Below are 25,000 nucleotides of genomic sequence, written 5' to 3'. Positions count from 1 at the left end.
ACTCCTCCTCCTCCTTCTCCTCCTGATACTCCTCCTCCTTCTGCTCTTCCTCCTTCTCCTTCTGCTCCTCCTCCTCCTCCTCCCTCCTTCTGCTCTTCCTCCTCCTCCTTCTGCTCTTCCTCCTCCTCCTCCTCCCCCTCCTTCTGCTCTTCCTCCTCCTCCTTCTGCTCCTCCTCCTCCTCCTCCTCCTCCTCCTCCTACTCCTCCTCCTCCTTCTGCTCCTCCTTATGCTCGAATTACAATCCTACTGGGTGCTGTGACACCTACAGGGTCCCCCTTGTATAAGGGGGGGGGGGGGGGGGGGGGGGGGGGGGGGGAGAGGGGGGGGCTGCTGGGTGTTGGGATGACTGCTCCCTTCTCCTCTCTATTCTTTGGGTGGTGGGACTTCCTCCCGGCCCGGCGGTCCCAGGCCTGAATGGGAAGCCCTTGAGAAGGAACGGTTCAGGAACGTCGTGGTTAGACCCCCGGCTCTGGGAGAGAGAGGCTGGGGGGGGATGGAGGCCGTAGCGCCGACAAAAGGCGTGTCTCCTTCCTGGTCGTCTCGCGGTCGGACCGGCGTTTGTTTACCTTCCGACACGGAGCGGAGAGCAGAGCGGCGGCCGGGGCCCGGAGCGCCAGGGGGCCGGAGCGCCAGGGGGCCGGAGCGCCAGGGGCCTCGGAGCGCCACGGGCCTCGGAGCGCCAGGGGGCCGGAGCGCCAGGGGGCCGGAGCGCCAGGGGGCCGGAGCGCCACGGGCCTCGGAGCGCCACGGGCCTCGGAGCGCCACGGGCCTCGGAGCGCCACGGTGGGAGCTGTGGCTCATTGTTGAGCGCAGGGCTCGGTTTCCACGACGGCGGCGGGGACAGGCCAGCGTTCCAGGGATCCCCGTCGTCGTGGAAACCTTTATGTGTGTGTGTGTGTGTGTGTGTGTGTGCGTGTGTGTGTGTGTGTGTGTGTGTGTGTGTGTGTGTGTGTGTGTGTGTGTGTGCGTCAGTGTGTGTGTGTTGATTTGAAAACGGAGAGTCTCCCAAAATCTCCTCGGAATATATCAGTAGTTGCAAAACCCCTCCTCCCTCCCTGACCCCTCCTCCCTCCCTGACCCCTCCTCCCTCCCTCCCTCCCTCCCTCCCTCTCCCCTCACCCATTGTGTTGCCCCGGGAGGACGGTGCTCTCACAGGTCCTCAGCACCCCCCCCCCCCCCCCCCCCTGCTCAGGAATGTGCGACCCCCTCCCTAGATCTGAACCGGGGGCAGAAACAAAAACATCCTCCTGCTCCTCCTCCTCCTCCTCCTCCTCCTCCTCCTCCTCCTCCTCCTCCCCCCCCCCCCCCCCCCCCCACAGCTTCTACTGGTTCTCATGCCCCCCCAACCCCCACTCTAATCCCTTCCCTTGTGGAGGGCGGATGAGAGGACCTGAAGGAGGCCCGTGGTCATGTGCCAAAGCTTCTCCGTCCCCATGACAACGCCAGAGCCGTCTGAAGGCTGATGACGGAAGGGAAGCGGTTTCCCCTGACGACGGCCGAGCTGTAACTCACCTGAAGGGTGTGTGTGTGTGTGTGTGTGTGTGTGTGTGTGTGCGTGTGCGTGTGTGCACGCACACGCACTGATGAGGTCCGCTCCTCATTGAGGTTCTGATGAGGTCCGCTCCTCATTGAGGTTCTGATGAGGTCCGCTCCTCATTGAGGAGGTTCTGAGGAGGTCCGCTCCCCATTGAGGAGGTTCTGATGAGGTCCGCTCCTCATTGAGGTTCTGAGGAGGTCCGCTCCTCATTGAGGAGGTTCTGAGGAGGTCCGCTCCTCATTGAGGAGGTTCTGAGGAGGTCCGCTCCTCATTGAGGTTCTGAGGAGGTCCGCTCCTCATTGAGGTTCTGAGGAGGTCCGCTCCTCATTGAGGAGGTTCTGAGGAGGTCCGCTCCCCATTGAGGAGGTTCTGAGGAGGTCCGCTCTTCATACTCCTCATGCTCCTCTAATTTTAACCTTTATTTAAACAGGGAAACATCCCATTGAGACTGATATCTCTTTTTACAAGTGAGCACTGGTCACAGCACACAATTAACATAGGACAGACAATCAATAGAGACATAAAACAAATTCAGAAATTAAAAACAATTAAAAACAGGAGCAGACAATTTGTAATGTTTGGTTCAGACATGACTTAAACTTAGCAAGTGAAATTTAAAGCAGCAAGTTTGACGATGGTTTCTGAAACTCATTCCAAGCAACTGGTGCACTAAGTAAAAGAATACTGCGGAGGTCTTCTCCTCCCACTGAGGAGGTCCTGAGGAGGTCTTCTCCTCCCACTGAGGAGGTCCTTAGGAGGTCTGCCACCCACCGCTGCGTCACCATGACTCCATCTTCTCTTCTTTTTCCAGACCGCTTTTCTATTTTTTCTCCCTCTGCTGCCGAACACAACATCAGTTCAGAGCAGGGAACCTCGTTCGCCCTCCCAGCTCTCTCTCTCCCAGCTCTCTCTCTCCCAGCTCTCTCTCTCCCCCAACTCTCTCTCTCTCCCAGCTCTCTCTCTCTCCCAGCTCTCTCTCTCCCAGCTCTCTCTCTCTCCCAGCTCTCTCTCTCTCCCCAGCTCTCTCTCTCCCAGCTCTCTCTCTCTCCCAGCTCTCTCTCTCTCCCAGCTCTCTCTCTCTCCCAACTCTCTCTCTCTCCCAACTCTCTCTCTCTCGCCCAACTCTCTCTCTCCCAACTCTCTCTCTCTCCCAACTCTCTCTCTCCCAACTCTCTCTCTCTCCCAACTCTCTCGCCCTCCCCTAACTCTCTCTCCCCCAACTCTCTCTCTTTCTCCCCCAACTCTCTCTCTTTGGGCGAGAGCCTGCAGCAGGGCTGACCGGGCCCTTCTCCTCCTCCTCTTCCTCCTCCTCCTCCTCCTTGGCAGTAGTTTCTGGAAACGTTGAACACAGCGGCCCCAGAAGTGTAGGAATCCCCCAGAGGGGGGGGGGGGGGGGGGGGGGGGTGTAGGAATGCACCGTGAGCGACTGGTCTCTTATTTACTCGTTGAACTCACCGAACCCCGTCTGACTCAGGCTGGCCCTACCCGCTCTGCCCCCCCCCTCTCTCTCTCTCTCTCTCTCTCTCTCTCTCTCTCTCTCTCTCTCTCTCTCTCTCTCTCTCTCTCCCCCCTTCAGTAGTTTCTCTTTGTTTTTCATTTTCCTCCTCTCCCCTCCCCCTGGCCCACTTCCCAGGGTGAACCCATGTGACCCCTGCATGACCCCTAGGCCCCTCCCCCTTCTTGCCCCCAGCCTTAACCACCGTAGGTGAGGTCACCGCGTGGTGTGTGTGTGTGTGTGTGTGTGCGGCAGCTCAGTGTTAAGTGCTGTTAAGTAAAGTCCGTTCACTCCTTTATTTAAACACATCCTCACAGCACTGAAGCAACAGGACAGGTCTCTGGTAGGACCGACCCCTGGTAGGACCGACCCCTGGTAGGACCGACCCCTGGTAGGACCGACCCCGGGTGGACAGGTTGCTGTGGTGTTCTCTGTAGTAGGAGCTGTGTGTAGATCTCACTGGTGCCAGACTCAGTATTTAATGATGATGCTCTCTTACACTCTGCTGTCTGATTGTACTATGATAGTCCTAACTTCCCTCTCCTCTCCTCTCCTCTCCCCTCCTCTGTCCCCTCCCCTCCCCATCCCCATCCCCCTCTCCCTCCCCCCTCCCCATCCCCCTCTCCCTCCCCCCTCCTCTCCTCTCCCTCCCCCCTCCCCTCTCCTCCTCTCTGTGAAGGCAGCAGAGGTTGAATGTCTTCTCCCTGAAGGTCTGAATGAGCTCTCGGTACTGATTAACGGTGCTGTGGACTGGGGACTCCCAGCGTATTGTGGAGGCCTTTAGTCTCCGCTGACATCCTTCACACTCCTGGAGCCATGCTAATAGTTCACTAAGCGTCTTTATTCGTCCTCCAAATTGAAGAGATCTTTATGTACTTTAAAAACAACAAGAAAAGACATGTCTGCGTTACAAAGTGGGAAACTGCTCGTTGTTGCTATTTCTGTTTGGAATGTAACAGCTGTTTGAAACACCTTTAAATTCACCTGCTCTTCAATAACCTGTCTCTCTACTGTTTCACCCCTACCTGCTCCTTAATGACCTGTCTCTGTACTGTCTAACCCCTACCTGCTCCTTAATGACCTGTCTCTGTACTGTCTAACCCCTACCTGCTCCTTAATGACCTGTCTCTCTACTGTCTAACCCCTACCTGCTCCTTAACGACCTGTCTCTGTACTGTCTAACCCCTACCTGCTCCTTAACGACCTGTCTCTGTACTGTCTAACCCCTACCTGCTCCTTAATGACCTGTCTCTGTACTGTCTAACCCCTACCTGCTCCTTAATGACCTGTCTCTGTACTGTCTAACCCCTACCAGCTCCTTAATGACCTGTCTCTCTACTGTCTACCCCTACCTTCTCCTTAATGACCTGTCTCTGTACTGTCTAACCCCTACCTGCTCCTTAATGACCTGTCTCTGTACTGTCTAACCCCTACCTGCTCCTTAATGACCTGTCTCTGTACTGTCTAACCCCTACCTGCTCCTTAATGACCTGTCTCTGTACTGTCTAACCCCTACCAGCTCCTTAATGACCTGTCTCTCTACTGTCTACCCCTACCTTCTCCTTAATGACCTGTCTCTGTACTGTCTAACCCCTACCTGCTCCTTAATGACCTGTCTCTGTACTGTCTAACCCCTACCAGCTCCTTAATGACCTGTCTCTGTACTGTCTAACCCCTACCTGCTCCTTAACGACCTGTCTCTGTACTGTCTAACCCCTAACTGTTCCCTGGGAGCTGCTGCTTGATCGAAGCGTTTTCTAAAGGGTTAATAGTCAGTAGTACTCGTGGTTGCCACGGTGATATGGGTAAACTGAGGTTTGGGTCAAGTTATCAAAGTGCTTCTTTGCTTTCGGCAGAATCATATGTGTCGCACTCCACTGTGGTCTGAGTCCTTCTCCTCGCCTCTGGGCCCCTCTTCCTCTTTATTGACGCACAGATGAAACAGGAAACAGGAAACAGGAAACAGGACATGAGGCTTGCAGGTTGAGGTGGAGGGAGACCACACAGGTTCAGGTTCAGCGCGCTCAACACGCCAACGACTGCAGCGATCCACACGTCACGAAAGCCTGAAGTACTCACACTGATCAGAATAGAAATATAGAACAAAAACAAATGGGAAATCTTGGATTTTTTTTTAGATTGTTACGCTTGGTTCCTTTATCTGTGGCTGTTCTGTGGTTCGTGTCGTTGGTGGCCTCAACGGCCCGAGGTCAGGGGTTCACTTTGTGGACTCGTTTATCTCCCCACATCCTCCAGGGGTTTCCCTGATCCGCCCCCCAGCGAGGGAGACCACCAGCTTGGTCTGGGCCCTTCCAGGGTGACCCCAACTGAGTCTGGGGCCCCCAGGGTGACCCCAACTGAGTCTGGGGCCCAGGGTGACCCCAGCTTGGTCTGGGCCCTCTAGGTTGACCCCAGCTGGGTCTGGTCAGACAGGGAGACCCCAGCTTGGTTTGGGGCCCATCTGGGACCAGGAGAGAGAGAAATCAGTGACGAGAGAGAGACAGGAATGAGGCAGTCAGTGACGAGAGAGAGACAGGGAGGAGAGAGAGACCGGGAGGGTGCACTCTGAGGAGTCGTCAGTGAGAAGCAGGAGAGACTGGGAGAGGGAGCGCCAGGCCACTCTGATGAGGTCGTCAGTGAGGTGGAACGGGGAGCCACACCAGAACGGCTCCAGGGTGCTCGTGTGATGCCGCAGCGCTGGGGCCGAACCCCCGTGTTGACGAGATCGAGAGGATCCCCTGAGCGCTGCCCGTGTGTGACGGGGAGGGCGGCGGCGGTCGTTGCTGACGTCAGAGCGCTGTACTTACTTCACATTGTGGCGGATGGATGCAGCCCACACTTCAGCAGGTCTCTCTGTGACTCAGACCTTTCAGCAGCTGTGATCTTTCTTCACGTTGATAAGAGGCGTTGGTTCTCATCGGTGTTTGTTCCGTCCTGAAGAACAGCTGTTGATCACAAATAACTAGCGGCTGGGGGGGTTTACATTTACATTTTTCCACTTGTGTCATCGATGCAGAGTTCTGCTGGTCACGCATTGTTGTCACGACGACATGGGATGGTTAATAGATTGGTGTTTTGGTGCCAAGCAGAGGAGCGTAGAAAGAGGAAGTGTGCGTTCAGACGTTCGCAGACCGTGTGAACGTGATCATCCTCAGTTGTGTCGACGATGGTCCAATCGATCAGTTGATCGATCGGCTCGGCGCCGGTGGCGACCGCGGCCTCTTGAGGAGGGGAAAGAGTGAGATGTGAGTCTGCTGCGGAGTCATGTGATACGCAGGGCGAGAGAGGCAGAGACGGAGAGAGGGAGACAGAGAGGGAGACAAGATGGAGTGCTGCTTAATCAATAGCAGGAATAATGCAGAGATGAATGGCTGTGACATCGTTGCCCCCCTTCCCCCCCTCCTGAGTGGCGTCCCGTGGGGGTCCATCGCTGCGGCCCCTCCAGCCAAGTCATGTGACGTTAGCTGAGTACAGCCTGATGTCGTCTGCATAGAGAAGCCCCCGTCTGCTGCTGCTGCTGGACCAGACGCACAGCGAGGAACAGGGGGAACCCTGGCTTTGGTTAATGTGTAGTGGCAGTGATGTCTTCATCTTGGAAGGAAGGGTTTGTGTTGGTAGTGAGTTGATAATCCAGTGTCCCATGATCTTCAACCCCTATATTACCCTAAGAGTCAACATCCCTAAGATGACAGACCCCGGCCACAACTTACCAGAATGTCCCTGGAGCACAATTCCAACATGGTTGTGTAATTGTTTTTTCTTTTAGTTTTTTGGCTAATCAAAATTATAACAGGTCTGCCACAGCCCCAGATAAAGGTTTTTTTAAATTTGAAAAGAGAATGTCAACAAATATGGCAATAAATGCTTCTAAAATATATGTTTGCAATAATGCATTAGGTTTAAGGGTTATTTTTTATCATTTACACCATTAGTTCTCTCGGTATTGTAAATTAAATATAACGAACCAATTTTGATATTGAATCAAAACGAATCACGGAAGACTAATTTAATCGGGACCTTGTGAATCAGAGTCTAATATACTAGAGAAATCAGTGGCAATCCCCAGCTCTCCTAAACAAACCTATCCATAATCAAATCAAATCAAAGATGACTCATTCAATCTAGCGTGCAGAGATTACCAACGTGGGCAAGCTGACACTTAGCCGAAGGAGTTTCAGACTGAAGGGTCCTTCAGGTATGATGAATGGAAGTATTATGTATGTTATGTTATGTTAATATTTCACGATGACCTGTTTTCTTTAATTGTGTTCGTCATTGGTTTGTTTCCTCTCTCTCTGAACAAAAACCACCACCCACATTGTTCACTATCTGATCTGTTGCTCATGAGGCACCAGACCTGATGAATGTGACTACCAGTAGTGCTCACGGTCATAATAATGAATTGTCACAACCCCACTTGTATATTGAAAACAACATGGTCTCACAGGAATCCGTGAAATGAATACGGTCGGACACTTAACTCGAAATCCGTGGCCACATCACGGAAACACGCCGATATCCGTGTGTGAGCCACGGAATAACAGTGTCATTTACTTGCATTGGAGCAAATTCCGTGGCCACATCACGGACAATTGAAGTGATTCCTTCAGACCACCGCGGATTTTGAGTTAAGCCCCCGCTGTGGTCAAATGTGGCACACACACAGATTGAAACGGGAATCTGAGTGTGTGCCACGGAATATCATCGTCATTTACTTGCATTGGAGCAACTTCCGTGGACACAACAAGGACAATTTAAGTGTTTCAGTGAGACCACCCCGGGTTTTGAGTTAAGCCCCCGTGGTCGACTCGCTCGTTGAAACGGAGATCCGTGTGTGAGACACGGAACATCAGCGTCATTAACTTGCATTGTAGCGAATTCCGTGGCCACATCACGGAAATCGGCGTGTTTCCGTGATGTGTCCACGGATTTCGAGTTAAGCGTCCGACCGTAGTCATTTCATGGATTCCTGTGAGACCAGGTTGATTGAAAACGTCTCTCTGTCTAGGCAGGAGTCGAGACACATAAATGGTAGCAAACCGCAGCTGGCAGGCAACTAGCTTCCGGCCACGTGAGAAGTGCCTCACCTGGGTCTCTGATCCTTCTCTCCCTTGTTGGGGGATAGCCCAAGCGTTGGGGTAAACGGTAGCTGTCCCATTCAGTTACGGTTTGACATATAACATAGACAAACACTTGACAAACGGTCAGGTTCCACCGTAGGAATCCTTAATTCTGTTATTGTCCTCGTATGAGGGTGAATAGTCTTATGGTTTTTGAATGTAACACAGTCTGGGCACCATGCTGTCTATCCAGACCCCATCTTTCTTCTGTCCGCCATCTTGGATCCGTCAGGTGACCATCATCAAGGCCAATCAAGGGAGCAACTCCCACAGTTAGCACGACAACCAGTTACCCACCAGCTTAACATTTTCCCAACCAGTAGTATCGTGACAGAACTGAGTGTTAGTACCAGTAGTACTCATGGTCATAATAATGAACTGATGAATGTGAGTACCAGTAGTACTCATGGTCATAATAATGAACTGCCACAAGGATGGGGGGGACCCCTCCGAGGGGGGGAGACCCTCCATGTCACATGTGCTCTAGGGTACCTCCGTCAGAGAGAGCCACTGGAATGGATACAGGGTCCCCCCCCCCCCTATTTCAGTAGCCTACATCCTGCCTCTTTCAATGGAGTCCAGAGGCAGGGAGAGAAATGGAGGAGTAGGGAGAGACGGAGAGGGAGGGAGAGAGAGAGTCAGGAACATGGTTGGACAGTATAAATGTGGAGGCTTTGATGTGCTACACCCTCCCCCCCCCCCCCCAAACTGAACGATGCACATGTCCTCCGTCTGCACCACCCGCTTCCTGGAGGAGGGGTGGAGGCGGGCTGAAGCACAGAGTGGGCGGGGCCTCAAAGCCTCGTCTAAGGTCGTTAACTGCATCAACAGTGGAGGCTTGTTGGGGAAAATGGGTCGGGAACTACTGAAATAAGTTGTTTTAATGAGTGGTTTTACACGCGCAAAAGTGTGGATTTAAGAAACCGATGCGTCGGTTAGTCAACAAGAAATCCCCTTGCTTGTGTTCGGTTGTCTTTGCTCCAGGCCACCGGCTCTGGAAACCGAGAAGAAACTGAAAACACTACGTTTTCACCGTTGGACATCTGTCTAGGCGTTCATGAGCTCGCTCCTGCTGATCTGTCGTTGCTTTACACCAGCGCTTCTGGGAACCCCTGACATAAGTTGTGTTTGTGCGAGCTCAACGTGTGCAAACGTGTTAATGTTAGATGAGGATGTGTTCCACCAGCAGCAGAAGAGCCGCTCACATGAGAGCTGTTGTTCTTAGGAAAGAGAGGTGGCCATTCGCGCGGTGGGGGGGGGGGGAGCTACTATTAGCTATGTGGAACATTCTCTGACTCACCCTGGATCTCTTCTGCAAAATATGAGTCACCCACAGAGGATGTAGAATGACTTGAGAGGTGTGTGTGTGTGTGTGTGTGTGTGTGTGTGTGTGTGTGTGTGTGTGTGTGTGTGTGTGTGTGTGTGTGTGTGTGTGTGTGTGTGTGTGTGTGTGTGTGTGTGTGTGCAAATGAATGACTCAATGTCTTCATATAAATGTGTGTGAGTGTGTGCGCTTGCATGTGATGACTGAACTCGTATGTTTTTGAGTGTGTGTGTTTGTGAGAGAGTTTATGTGTGTGTGTATGTCTGTGTGTGTGTGTTTGTGAGAAAGTGTGTGTGTTCCCATTCCTGCTGACGTCCACTAGCCTGCACTAGTCTGCAGTGAGGTTGAGCTCCTGCTCTGATTTATTCAGGAGGACGGTCCAGGGGGTTAGGCTGAACCCAGCGTGGAGGTTCACCCCACAAAGCCTCGGTCTGTTACTGACTCTGTAGCACCATGCTAGGGACTCTGTAGCACCATGCTAGGGACTCTGTAGCACCATGCTAGGGACTCTGTAGCACCATGCTAGGGACTCTGTAGCACCATGCTAGGGGCGCTGTAGCACCATGCTAGGGACTCTGTAGCGCAGTGCTACAGAGTCACTAGCATGGTGCTACAGAGTCACTAGCATGGTGCTACAGAGTCACTAGCTCGTTGCACTGGCAGATTCCTGAGGCAGTGAGTGAGCTCACCGTTCCAAAGGGAAGAAGGAAGTGAAATATTGTCGTTGCAACGCACCTCTGGAAAGAGTGTGTGTGTGTGTGTGTGTGTGTGTGTGTGTGTGTGTGTGTGTGTGTGTGTGTGTGAGAGACTCTACAAGCTTGTTGCTGGTCTTCGGTCGCAGAAAGAGATTAGACTTTTGTTCGAGTGTTGTTTGAAGGGTAATGTGAACATTTTAACGTAGAGAAAAAATCAGAACAATAAAAAAAGACTATAAAGACCCATAACCGAGGCAATGCTCTGACTTACCTTCAGGACTCCCACAACAGAACAAGCTGAGTATTACCAGAGGGAAAAGTCCCTGGTGGTTGAGAGCCGTCAGAAGGCCAAGTCAGGCGTTACCTCAGCTGACCCCCATGGAGGGAGGGGGAGTCCCTCACGCTCCCTGCCCAGGCAGGTGAGGCCCCGCGTGGGGAGGCTTCCGACGAACTCGCCCTGAGCTCGAGGGAAGTTCATCCAGGGGAGGTTGTGGTGGGGAGAGGAAGTGAGAGCGAGGAGGTTTTGGTGGGGGAGAAGGGGAGGTTGTGGTGGGGTAGGACTTGGTGGAGGAGAGAGTGGAGGAGGTGGTGTTGGTGGTGTTGAAGGCGGAGCAGGCCTGAGGGTAAAGCTCCACCCGAGGGTAGAGCTCCACCACATGGCGTAGCTCCACAGGTCCCAGCGTGTCCCCGGGATGTCTGCCGGCCACAGGGTTTACGACCACGCTGAGTTATCGTTCTTCCTGGAGCAGGAACAGCCCATAATCATCACCGCTGGCGGTGGAAAGAGTGACTGCAGAGGTCAGGCCAGGTCTCACCGCTGTTATGGTTCTCTGTGAATCTCATGTTTAGCAGACACTTATCAAGGGGTTAGACAGAACACAGAAGGGGCATTCAGGAGCAGGTAGGGCTAAGACAGTACAGACAGAGGTCATTGAGGAGCAGGTAGGGGTTAGACAGTAGAGACAGGTCATTAAGGAGCAGGTAGGGGTTAGACAGTACAGAGACAGGTCATTGAGGAGCAGGTAGGGGTTAGGATGCCTCTGGTAGACTGAGGACAATGGGAATCGAACCCAAAACCCTCCAGCTGGGGAACAGACCATGGTCCAAATACACCGTCCTGTTGGTGACTCTAAAAAAACACTAACCATCACTGGTCCCTGCTGGTCACTCTACAGAACTGCCAAGCATCACTGATCGATAGAGTGACCTCAAACAGCGGGGCGATTGACTTCCCAGCGTGAAGAGGGTTAAACGTGCCTGACCTTCATCGTGCACGTGGTGAGCATGCACGTGGTGAGCGTGCACGTGTTGCCAGCAGAGAGGTCACGGGTCTATTGATTGATCGATCAGCCGTGAGTTGCTTCATGGGATCGGGAGAGGCGTGTATTGATCAGGTGTGTGTGTGTTTGATTGTAATATCGCTTTTGATTTATCACTCATATTTTCCTTCGATAACTTGGATAGCTCTGACCCTAAATAACTTATTTCCAACCACGCTGACCTGTCTAGTTAGAGTTGATCACAGTTCTACTGTCAGTGGGGTCTCTCTCTCTCTCTCTGTCTCTCTGTGTCTCTGTGTCTCTGTGTCTCTCTCTCTCTCTCTCTCTCTCTCTCTCTCTCTCTCTCTCTCTCTCTCTCTCTCTCTCTCTCTCTCTCTCTCTCTCTCTCTCTCTCTCTCTCTCTCTCTCTCTCTCTCTCTCTGTGTTGACCCTGGGAGGCCTCACCACTTCCTCCTGCAATAGACAGCATTTACAGCGTGGGGTTTAGTGGGCGAGCTTAGATTCAGGTCTAGAACATCCCCCGCAGACGAGGAGGATAGGGGAGAGGCAGCGGGGGAGAGAGAAGCAGCGGGGGAGAGAGAGGCAGGGGAGGAGAGGGGTAGGGTGGGAGACCAAAGAGAGGGTAAGAGGGATCTAAACGAGGGAGGGAGAGAGAGAGAGAGATGGATCTGCGAGTCCAGCCTCGTCACGGGGCATCCTGGACCCGGCCCCGTGATTCACGCCAGCTCCCTGTCTGAGCAGACGGACGGACAGACAGACAGACAGACAGACAGACCACAGACCACAGCGTCCTACGCCCACACCGTCTCGTGTTGTGTTAGTCGTCTGCGGCGTCCGGCCGGTTTTTATAAATCCACCATTGCAGGATTAGCCCGCTAAAAACGGCAGAGGGCTTAGAGCCCGGTCTCTGCCACAAACAAACGGCTTGGCTCGGGTCCTCCTCCTCCTCCTCCTCCTCCTCCTCACCCTCCTCCTCACCCCCCCTCCCCCCCCGGGATCCCGTTGTAGCGTGGGGGAGGTTGACCTCAACGGCGAGCTCAGAGCCCAGACGGGGGCGGAGTCTGGGACTCCAAACGCAGGCGGACAACCCGGACTCTGGGCCGGTCCGCCCGCGAGGCCAGGGAGGGGGGAGGGGGGAGGGGGAGGGGGGGGGGGGGGGGGAGGGAACCGGAACCCCGCTCCGGACCCCGGCGGGGGCCGGAGAACCCTGGCAGCAGGGTGCCAATCATGGCTTGCTCTGAACGCCGCCCCACCACAGCGGCGGGTGGGAACGCTAAATGTCCTCCGCTGGCCGCGGTCAGGTCTGTCATTTGGGCCGCAGAGGAACCTCGCCTCCGGGAATAGACCCCGCGGCCTCCGTCGGCCTCCGTCAGTCTCCGTCAGCCCTCCAGAGGGTAGGCACTCCCGGGGGGGGGGGGGGGGGGGGAGGAGATGGTGGTCATGGGGGGGGGGGGGAAGGAGGTGTGGGGGCATGAGAGGCTGGTGGTGACGGTGTAGAAGTTGGTGGAGGCTGGAGGAGGTGGTGCTTGTGGGTGGAGGGGAGGCGGCGGCTGGTGGAGGTGGTGGTGGGGGCCTTTTCGGAACCTCCCCGTTTGCGACCTCACTGGTGGCGGGCTGATGACGTCATTGTGTGGTGGAGTGTTGGGGGGGGTGCCAGACCTGGTCTCTCGCATCGCTGGAGGTCCTGCCCCATACCCGGCATCCCAGGGGGCCACAAACCGTCTGATTTGCATGCGAGGGGGCTGGTACCCCCCCCCCCCCCCCCCCCCCCCCAATGAGAATTGGCTCGCTCTCGCTCTCTCTCGTCCTCGCTCTCGCTTTTCGCTGTGCATCCCTTTGATCTGGAGGTGTTCTTTCGAGACGGAGGTGGAAAAGTGGTGGTGTTGCCATCTGTTTGTGTGTGTGTGTGTGTGTGTGTGTGTGTGTGTGTGTGTGTGTGTGTGTGTGTGTGTGTGTGTGTGTGTGTGTGTGTGTGTGTGTGTGTGTGTGTGTGTGTGTGTGTGTGTGTGTGGCGCATGCCAGTGTATTGTCGGACACTAAATGAATCATGACTTCCCTTCCCATGGCCCGCATTGACTCATGTTGCCGACTTATATCAGTCGTCTTTGAGTAATTAGAAAAGCGCTATAAAAAACTGATCAATTATTATTATTATACGTTCACGTGCCCCGCGTGTTTTGTGGCTGTTCGACATGTGGTCGATACCGGATGAGATAACCATTGACAATACTGTGCATTAATCTAAATCTAATCCGATATGGATTGGCTTTAAATCCAATCTAGGTTGACTTTAAATTCAATTTATAATCGACTCTACATTACAGCACATTTAAAGTGACGAGGCTAAGGCTTCGACTTTAAATGCGTAGAAGTGATGCTAGCCACGATGTCTCCACTCGCCACCCAATCAATAGTCATCCACATGGCTTTCTGGTGTCTTGCTGTCTGGTGATGCTGTGTCTTGCTGTCTGGTGATGCTGTGTCTTGCTGTCTGGTGTCTTGCTGACTGGTGTCTTGCTGTCTGATGATGCTGTGTCTTGCTGTCTGGTGGTCCTGTCTTGTGTCTTGCTGTCTGGTGATGCTGTGTCTTGCTGTCTGGTGATGCTGTGTCTTGCTGTCTGGTGTCTTGCTGTCTGGTGTCTTGCTGACTGGTGTCTTGCTGTCTGATGATGCTGTGTCTTGCTGTCTGGTGGTCCTGTCTTGTGTCTTGCTGTCTGGTGATGCTGTGTCTTGCTGTCTGGTGTTTTGCTGTCTGGTGTCTTGCTGTCTGATGATGCTGTGTCTTGCTGTCTGGTGGTCCTGTCTTGTGTCTTGCTGTCTGGTGATGCTGTGTCTTGCTGTCTGGTGTCTTGCTGTCTGGCGGCGCTGGCCGGGTGTAGCCCAGACAACAAGACATCTGATCAGCGGTTCATCCATCTTTTAGAATATTAGCCTGACAGCAATGGCAACTGATGCTTCAATAAATGTCCGGTGAATTCAAAAGATTTCCCTGTTTGCAGCAATTAAAAAAACATAAATAAATGTTGATAAAACCCGGCTAATAACAAAAAGTAACAAAACCTTCCAAGGCATGAAAACCCTTTACTCTCTCTGTTGTAACAGTGGATCAGCTGAGCCGAGCCGGGCAGACATTCTGTCCTGATCAGAAGGACATCAGAAGCATCGTATTAAACGACGACAGCCTATCAGAAGCCTCGGTGCGCTGTACGCGAACACGTCATTGGTCGAGAGCTGTTGAACGTAGCGACGATGCAAGCAAGCTAAAGCGTGTGGCTACGGTTGATGCTAACAACTTGAAATTCTTGGCCCCCCTGCAGATTCAGCGTCTTATTGAGGAGCAATCGATGGCCATGTGGATGACTATTGATTGGGTGGCGAGTGGAGACATCGTGGCTAGCATCACTTCTACGCATTTAAAGTCGAAGCCTTAGCCTCGTCACTTTAAATGTGCTGTAATGTAGAGTCGATTATAAATTGAATTTAAAGTCAATCTAGATTGGATTTAAAGTCAATCCATATTGGATTCGGCTTTGAATAGATGGGATTAATGCACACGGTATCGACCACATGTCAAACAGCCACTGTTATGTGGCTTCAGTAATGAGGCTTCTTCACCTCAAAATGATGGTGGAATCTAATCAAAGCAGGCTGCGGACTGATAGTATGTTGGCTCCCAGCCCAACAGTTCCTGGTTCGATGCCCAATGTCCGGGGCATCCAAGAGCAACATACTCACCCCCTACCTGCACCTTGATGACACGAATTCAGCGGTAAAATGACTTCGCAGCGTCATGTGGTTCCATGAGGTAGTCAGTGACACTTCACCACAAAAAGTGCACATAGTCGTACTTTCTGCACTTTCTCTTGGCGGAAACCCCCTTCAGACAGGCTGGTTGGCTACGGTTAGCTTTCTCTTCTCGTGTTGACTCATCGGGGCACTGAACCAACCTTGGGCACATCTGCTTTAATTTCACACCTGAAACTTTACATTAGGTTCTTTATCGCCTGGCAGGCGACCTCAGATATGGGGGAATCTCTGCTCGTCACTTTCTTTACCTTCACATCTGTTCCGACCAATCACATCGCTAGGGCCGGGATCTGTACCAAAATCAACCAGTAGTATTCACCAGCTCTGTTTTTCTGTTTGTGTCTGTCTGTTAAGGTTTCAAATTAACGCTTTGCAGACCGACCACTGTAGAAATACACGTGTGTGTGTGTGTGTGTGTGTGTGTGTGTGTGTGTGTGTGTGTGTGTGTGTGTGTGTGTGTGTGTGTGTGTGTGTGTGTGTGTGTGTGTGTGTGTGTGTGTGTATTTCAACCTCACGTCAGTTCCCTAATTAGCTCATGCTGTGCTGTCTGGGTCATCTTACCAGCTATGGCTCTCCCATTGGTCCAGTCGGGTCATGTGACCACTGCTAGCTGAAACATACTTGTATGTTAAACCGAACTACAAACCTGAGAGGGAGAGTTTTGTGAATTAGACTGTTGTCCTACTGTTCAGAGAAAGAACTTTATGAATGGTTTGTATTTAGTGACCAAAAGAAGAACTGGACGTTCAGTGATCTTTCAATGAGTGTGGAGGTCTGTTTCTTTATGAATGGATGACGATAGGCTGTTATTTCTTCAGTTTTAACAAATACAGAACCACGTACGCACGTACACACGCACAGAGGGACGGACGGACGGACGCACGCTCACACACACACCCACACCCACGCGCGCACACACACACACACACACACACCAACTCATATCGCTGATGTACCAGCCTTATTGTTATCCTGGGGGGGGGGCTGGCGTCCTCTGATGACGTCCTTGTTTACCAGAGTGGTGTTGTTTATGATGATGATGAGGAGGAGGATGACGACAATGTGAAGTTTCTGAAAGTGTACTGAGGTGTGATGGCTTGTGGTGAGCTGACATTCAGCATGTTTTCCGTGCGTGGGTCAGCTCTGGTGTCACCAGGTGTAGACTAACATTTTAACTTTAGGTGTTGACGTGATGATGTGTTGTCCTTTTGCCATGGTTTCCTGTGAATCCTGCAGCCTGCATATCATATCATATAACACACATACACACACACACACACACACATACAAGCGTGTAAAAACAAATGCACTTGCACACAACCGTGCACACACAAAGGCATAGCTAGTTAGCTGGACGCCAGAGAGAGTGTGACAGGCTTGGTGGCTAGATAGAAATGCTAGGGGGAGTGTGACAGGCTAGTTTGCTAGCTGGACATAGTAGGGGGAGTATGCCGATCTAGCTTGCTGGCCAGACGTGCTAGGGGGAATGTGACAGGTCTATAGATAACGCGTGGGGGACGTGACCATATAAGTCGGCAACATGAGTCAATGCAGGCCTTCATGGGAAGTCATGATTCATGCTAGCCGCATTTAACCCTCTAGTGTCTGACAATACACTGGCATGCACCACACACAAACACGCACACGCTCACACAAACACACACATGCTCACACCTCTGTTGCTCAGTCATAGCCCGCCACCCCTCACAGCCGCCGGGAGATAGAAGTACGGGAGCGTCTGAGAGTTACCGAGCGACGGGTGGAGTTCAGGCCATGCCTCGCGTTCTGCTGAGGTAACGACATGAGATCATACCGTTATTCAGCATGTCGGTGTCGATGGCTTTGGAGGAACTTTATGGATCGGGAAGGTTTGCTGTGCAGTTTGAACATCGTTTTTTGCAATGTTGTGATTCATTTATTGTTTTGCAATCTGTTTCTAATTTATTCATTGTTTTCATTTTTGCGGATTGTTTTAGAAATGTACTTTATTCTGATTGGATGAGAATCGATATCCCGTTGTGATTGGTTAAGGGCATGCCCTGCATAGGTGCGATTCTTTTTGATGTTTTAGTCGTGATTGGTGCAGCGTGTCCGCCTGGTTGCCTCCGTTACTAAGAAATTTAGGAGTCCTTTGGTAATTTGTGTAAACGGGTGTAAACTGGATTAGACCTCCTTTCTTGCTTATTTCCTGCAATGCAGTGCAACTGGCTTTGGTTATTTGACAATGTTAGCCTCGTAGGTTGGAGACAGTAATGTTAAGGTGAGGATTTGTGTGATGAAGATGCAATGCATCATGGGAACAAGTGTCAGATCCTTCAGTCTCGGTGGACTTTGTTCTTCTCCGCTGTGGGAACGTCTCTCGGCTGGGCTCTCACTCTGCTAGCAGGTCCAGCCGTGCGGCTCTCTAAAAATAAGATCTATAAATAACCCAGTGGATTCCAGAGAGTGGATTCGTTAGGGCTTCAAGATCTCTGAAATGATCTCACATTAGGGCTGGGCGATTAATCGAATGTTGATCGTGATTTCGATTTAAGCGTCAAACGATCAAAGAATTAACATAATCTAATTTTTCGTTTTTTTTTTTTTGTTATTTTGTTATTTAATGGTTTATAGAAAGAGCAGAACAGCTGGATAAACAACTGGATATTATTTTAGATTGAAACATTTTCTTTTTGACCATTTTGTGTATTTTTTTAAGGCGAAATTTCAAAGTTCTCAGTTAGGGTTCTCAGTTTTTGGGAGAGACATGCTGAATAAACGCATCATGTTTTCAAACTCAAAAATAATCGTTATCGTATCGAATATTCGTGATTTCAATATTGACCAAAATAATCGTGATTATGATTGTTCCCATAATCGAGCAACCCTATCTCACATTATCGGCCCAGACCTCTGTTCCAACCCTGACCCGGACTAGATCTCTGCTCTGACCCGGGGCCCGGACCAGACCTTTGGGGCCAGATCCGGTCTGAACTGATCGTTCCTGTTCAATGCTTCCAGAACCGTCGCTGAACTCTTCCTGGTCTCGATCTGAATAATTTAGTATTGTGTTTTATTCTCGCTTTGGCTGAGCAAAAACTTTTATTTATTCATATTTGTGCAACTTCTCAGCCTACTTCACCGGAGATGTGCGGCACTGGTTGACTGGGATGTGCGGCACTGGTTGACTGGGATGTGCGGTACTGGTTGACTGGGATGTGTGGCACTGGTTGACTGGGATGTGCGGCACTCGTTGACTGGGATGTGTGGCACTGGTTGACTGGGATGTGCGGCACTCGTTGACTGGGATGTGCGGCACTGGTTGACTGGGATGTGCGGCACTGGTTGACTGGGATGTGCCACACCCAGCAGCTCCTGGAGGTGTTCTCCATCCTAGTGTCTGTGATCCACCTGCTGATGGACTGAAGGCCTGCATAGCCTGATCACCAACCTGCACACTAATGAACAACCGTCTACAAATGAGTATAAGAGAGCCGGCACCTTTGCCATTTCAAAAACTGTTCATATATATTTTTAATCCTATTTAAATGGGATGTTTCCGGCCGGCAAAAGACCATCGGAAATTAGGAATTTGCAGGAAAACTAAAACGTTGTGGCCCCCTACTCTTGTTTATGGGTATCTAAAGCAGAGTAGGATGGTTTAGGGTTCACACCTAATCCTCCGCATCATGAGGGCCGGTCTCCTGTCTGCTGGTTCTTGGGCTCCCGGGCCTCCTGGACTATAAGGCCAGGGGTCACCTCTGCCTTCATCTGGGCTGCATGGTCACAGAGTGAGACATGGACCCTCCTTCGGTCCTTCACTCTGAACCATCTGAGTGATTCTGCTCCGATAATCTGCTCCTATGATTGGTCAATTTGTCATTGCAGTGATGATAGATGGATCTGTCATCCGGTTGGACACTGCCACTTCTGGTGTCACAAGTGGCAGAGAGAGGATGGAGGGGAGAGCGAGGTAGAGCGGGAGGGAGAAAGACACTGAGGGATTATTAGACTAGGAGAGAACTAGAGAGAAACTGGAGGTCAACCGATGCGTCTGTCTGTCTGTCTGTCTGTCTCTCTGTCTCTCTGTCACTCTGTCACTCTGTCACTCTGTCACTCTGTCACTCTGTCACTCTGTCTCGCTCTCGTTCTCGTTCTCATCAACTCTCTGTTCTCCAGCCGGTGAACTAGCAGGGGACCATCACCCGGTCTCCACGCGTCCCCTCATGGCACCAGTTATTGTGTGTTGGATGTGCATGCTCTTACCTGGGCACCATCACCCCCCCCCCCACCTGCAGCAGTATGACTGGGCGTTGGTCCCCCCCCCCCCCCCCCTCGTTCTCAGCGTGTGAATCCATAGGAAGCATGAGTCGCTCCGGGATGGAGGAGACGGGAATGTTTTCGCTTCCTCAGAGTTCCAGGGTTTCCTCACCGCATCTGGAAACATTATTCCTGGAAGACCGGCTCATTATTCTTGGAAGCGGGCGGAGGAATGTCTCCGCAGCGAACCGGAGGGCTCCGGAGAGCTGGCCGGTCTGACCACGCCCCCCGGCCGTCTGTCCTGAAGGTCCACAGTCTTGGACCTACAGACCACCACACGTGTTGTCATGGAGACGATCTGGGACACTCACAGCACCGCGACGCGTGTTGTCATGGAGACGATCTGGCACCCTCACAGACGCACGACGCGTGTTGTCGTGGAGACGATCTGGGGCCCTCACAGCACCGCGACGCGCGTTGTCGTGGAGACGATCTGGGACCCTCACAGAACCGTGACGCGTGTTGTCTCAGGGTCTGAGGAGGTCCTGGTCGGCAGCCAATAGGGTCTGAGGAGGTCCTGGTCGGCAGCCAATGGCATTGCAGTGTGGACGGTTCCGGTGCTGCTCTCCGCTGAGTGGAGGCTCTTGTAGAGGCTCTTGTAGAGGCTCTTGTAGAGGCACTGGTAGAGGCTCTTGTAGAGGCTCCTGTAGAGGCTCCTGTAGAGGCTCCTGTAGAGGCTCCTGTAGAGGCTCCTGTAGAGGCTCTTGTAGAGGCTCTTGTAGAGGCTCTTGTAGAGGCACTGGTAGAGGCTCTTGTAGAGGCACTGGTAGAGGCACTGGTAGAGCCTCTTGTAGAGGCTCTTGTAGAGGCACTGGTAGAGGCTCTTGTAGAGGCTCTTGTAGAGGCTCTTGTAGAGGCACTGGTAGAGGCTCTTGTAGAGGCACTGGTAGAGGCTCTTGTAGAGGCACTGGTAGAGGCTCTTGTAGAGGCTCTTGTAGAGGCTCTTGTAGAGGCTCTTGTAGAGGCACTGGTAGAGGCACTGGTAGAGGCACTGGTAGAGGCTCTTGTAGAGGCTCTTGTAGAGGCTCTTGTAGAGGCTCTTGTAGAGGCACTGGTAGAGGCTCTTGTAGAGGCTCTTGTAGAGGCTCTAGTAGAGGCCCTGTAGGCCGGTCACTGCGCCAAGCGACGCAAATAACAGGAGCCGCCTTTAAATAGAGGCTGGCGTGTGGAGGAGCCAGACCGCTGCCACATGAGACGGCTGCAGGAGGCGTCTCATCGGGGGGCCCAGAGACGGGCTCTGAACCCCCTGGAGGACGGGGTGCTGGATGAGGAGATATTAAAACAGTAAAGCAGGACGCTAATCACATGTGTGCTGAGGTGTGGTTTCTGCAGACGGCGTGTTTGGTGTGTATAACGTCTCGTACATATTTTATAATTGATTTTATTAGCTTCCTGCTTTTTGCTTCAATGCAAAATCTGTTTGTGAGTGTGAGGGTGTGGGTGTGAAGGTGGGTTTGAGGGTGTGGGTGTGTGTGAGTGTGTGTTTGTGAATCTCTGCATGCATGTTTAGCGGAGGGGGGAGTGAGTTCATCTGCAGAATAGGAAGAGGGGGGGGTGAGGGAGGAGGGAGAGGAGAGGGTGAGCGGCAGTAGGAGGGGTGAGGGAGGAGGAGGAGGAGGAGGAGGAGGAGGAGGAGGGCTCAGTCTGGTGTCTGTTGTTGAATCATGAGGCAGTGCGCTCTCAGGCTGAGAGTGGTGATGTCAGCTCAGTGGAATGCACACACTCTCTGTGCTTGGCTGCAAAACACACACACACACACACACACACACACACACACACACACACACACACACACACACACACACACACACACACGTTGTTGCTCTCTCTCTCCCTCCCTCTCCCTCATCCACACACACTCTCTTTCTCTCCCTCTCCCATACACACACACACACACGTACACACACGTTCTCTCTCTCTCTCCCTCTCTCTCTACCACACACACACACACGCTCTCTCCCTCTCCAACACACACACAAACACACACACACACACACACACACACACACACACACACACACACACACACACACACACACACACACACACACACACACACACACACACACACACACACACATGTTCTCTCTCTCCATCACACACACACACACACACGCACAAATAGTCCCATGGGCTGATACCCATACATGCCTACCCACGCCACACAGAACCCACACACGGCGGCATGTGGCTCAGGAGGTAGAGCGGGTAGGCTGCTAGCGGGTTGGCTGGTAGGGTGCTAGTTCGATCCCCGGCTCCTCCTAGCTGAGGCCCCGTCCACACAAAGCCGATTTCATGGCGAAACCGCAAAGGTCTTGTACGGTTCCTTCCGTCCACACGAAGCCGCTGGGGGCAGCCTTTATGCGCATGCTCGCCTCTTCTTATTTAATTTTCTTCTGGATTTCTGTAGCAGAAGCAGCGCCCCTTATGGGCCTGGCATGTGTACTACAGCGTTTCTACAGATCTACCCGGTTTCGCTTGACTCCGTCTTTACGGAGATACTCCGAAACCGGATAGGTCGAAACCGGAACGGTTTCGGCTTCGTGTGGACGGGGCCTGAGTGTCGAGGTGTCCCTGAGCGAGACGTCTCACCCACACTGCTCCTGACACCTGCCTGTCCCCCTGCGTGGCTGACTCCGCTGTCTGAGTGAGAATGTGTGTATGAATGGATGAATGTGTGCATGAATGGCTGAATGGGTGAATGTGTGTATGAATGGGTGAATGTGTGTATGGATGGGTGAATGTGTGTATGAATGGGTGAATGTGTGTATGGATGGGTGAATGTGTGTATGGATGGGTGAATGTGTGTATGAATGGGTGAATGCCATATTGTAAAGCGCTTTGAGTGGCCACTGGTCAGAGAGACGCTGTATAACTGCAGTCCGTTTATCTCCCCCCGTGGAGTCTGTCCCCCTGACCCCACCTGGTGTTTGACCCCTGACCCCCTTGTGTTTGACCCCTGACCCCCCCTGAGAAGGGCTGGGCGATTGATTGAATTTTGATCGTGATTTCGATTTGAGCGTCAAAAGATCACTAAATTAACATAATCAAGTTTTTCGATTTTAATTTTTTTATTATTATTTATTTTTAATTTTTTATAGAAAGGGCAGAACAACTGGATACATATCTGTACATTATTTTAGATTGAAAGATTTTCGTTTTGACAATTTTGTGTAAATAGTTTTAAGGGGAAATTTGATAGTTCTCAGTTACAAAGTTTATTTTGGGAGAGACATGCTTAGTAAACACAACATGTTTTCAAACTCAAAAATAATCGTTTGAATAATCGTGAATTCAATATTGACCAAAATAATCGTGATTATGATTTTTCCCATCAACGAGCATCCCTACCCCTGTGTCTAACCCCTGACCCCTTTGTCTGACCCCTGAGTCTGACCCCTGACCCCTGTGTCTGTCCGCAGGGCGTGAGCGGGATGTCTGTGGAGGCGCGGCCCGAGGCGTCCCTGTACGTGTACGAGTCGACGGTGCACTGCAGCAACGTGCTGCTGGCGCTCAGCTCCCAGCGCGCCCAGGGCCTGCTGTGCGACGTGCGCGTGCGCGCCCAGGGGGAGGAGTTCCGCGCCCACCGCGCCGTGCTCGCCGCCTGCAGCGAGTACTTCCTGCAGACGCTGCTCGCCCACCCCGAGGACGGGCTGGTCCTCAGCCTGCCCGACCAGGTGAGTCCCGCCCCCGCCGCCGCCTCCGTCCTATCAGGGGAGGGGGTGCGGCCCCAGCCCCTAGCCCCGCCTCTTCCGTCCTATCAGGGGAGGTGGTGTGGCTTCAGCACCTAGCCCCGCCTCTTCTGTCCTATCAGGGGAGGGGGGGTGGCCCCAGCCCCTAGCCCCGCCTCTTCTGTCCTATCAGGGGAGGGGGAGTGGCTTCAGCACCTAGCCCCACCTCTTCTGTCCTATCAGGGGGGGTGTGGCCCCAGCCCCTAGCCCCGCCTCTTCTGTCCTATTAGGGGAGGGGGTGTGGCTTCACCTCCTAGCCCCGCCTCCTCCCCTGGGTTAGTGCGTGGCGTCCTGGCGTTGGAGTACACCTGAGTGCTAACATGAACCCACAGCAGGACCTGCCTCTGTTTGATCAGCTCTCTCCCCGTATCTACGGTGACCTGTCCGTTAACCTGCCCTTAACCTAGCAACAGCGCAGTCGGTTGGTCGTCAACAAAGCCAGCATCGCCGTGACAACCTCCACTACTGCGCACTTTGTCACTATTTAAGACTCAATACTACTACTACTTTACTACTACTATACTGCTATTATTACTAGTACTACTAATACTACTATAGCACTACAACTAGAACTAGTAGTAGTACTTCTACTGCTACTACTACTGCTACTTCCTCTGCTACATATACTACTTACTTACTATTTACTACTACTATACACCTACAACTACTACACCTAGACTGAGCATAGACAGCGAAATAATACAAACCCACGCAGACACAAATACACACGCAGGCACATAAATAGACAGGGTCACCCTCTCACTCTCCCCTTCTCACACTCCCCCTCTCACTCTCCCCTTCTCACACTCCCACTCTCCCCCTCCCCCTCTCACTCACCCTCTCACTCTCACCCTCTCATGCGCTCTCTCTTGATGCGTCTCTCTCTCTCCTGGCTGCGTCTCTCTGCCAAAGTGATGAAACTGAGTGTAAACGCAGCCAGCCTCCGTCCTCCCCTTCCTCTCCTCGTCCCCACGGAGATCAGCATCCACCTTGGTGCTCCACCTTAGTGCTCCACCTTGGTGCTCCACCTTAGTGCTCCACCTTGGTGCTCCACCTTAGTGCTCCACCTTAGTGCTCCATCTTAGTGCTCCACCTTGGTGCTCCACCTTGGTGCTCCATCTTAGTGCTCCACCTTAGTGCTCCACCTTAGTGCTCCATCTTAGTGCTCCACCTTGGTGCTCCACCTTGGTGCTCCACCTTAGTTCTCCACCTTTGTGCTCAACCGTGGCTGCGGCTCGAATTCCCCGTCTAATTGGATCAGACTCGTTAGGGTTGTAACCGTTGGAGACGCCGCCATATCTCGTGCTCTGTGCTGGGGGGCGTCGCCCTGTCTGCTCCCCCGGTCCAGACACCCCCAACCCAGACCCTCAGTAGACCTGGAAAGGGAGGGGGGCCAGACCCCGGGACCAGGGCTGGTGGTGGGGGTGGAGGAGGAGGAGGAGGAGGGGGAGGAGGAGGAGGAGGGGGAGGTGGAGGAGGAGGAGGAGGAGGAGGAGGAGAGATGGAACTGGATTTTTCCAGTTATGTGTTGGGTGCAGAATAGTTTAAGGTTTGAGGTTCCCTGTCGTTTAGTGTTAACAATTAAAGTGTAACACTAATGTTGGTCAAGATGGATGCTGCATAGATGTAGGTTTTAGGTTAGAGATGATTAAGTTTAGATGAAGGATCTGGGGTAAAGTGATGCATTATGGGAAATACCATGTTTACCCCT

The 25,000-nt window shown here is 52.4% G+C and overlaps 1 protein-coding gene across 1 annotated transcript in view; it reads left to right on the top strand.

The window, feature by feature from the left end:
* The window catches only part of LOC115534847 (transcription regulator protein BACH2-like), a 42,297-nt gene that overhangs the window by 4,445 nt on the left and 12,852 nt on the right, over positions 1 to 25,000 (top strand). Inside the window, exon 2 of the mRNA XM_030346128.1 lies at positions 22,981 to 23,235. Coding sequence (XP_030201988.1) covers positions 22,981 to 23,235 — 255 coding nt within the window. The remainder of the gene's footprint in view (positions 1 to 22,980; positions 23,236 to 25,000) is intronic.

The sequence above is a fragment of the Gadus morhua genome, chromosome 21, assembly GCF_902167405.1.
Source record: "Gadus morhua chromosome 21, gadMor3.0, whole genome shotgun sequence".
NCBI lineage: Eukaryota > Metazoa > Chordata > Actinopteri > Gadiformes > Gadidae > Gadus > Gadus morhua.
Note: the sequence above shows the minus strand (reverse complement) of the source record. Positions and strands in the feature narration are given on the sequence as shown.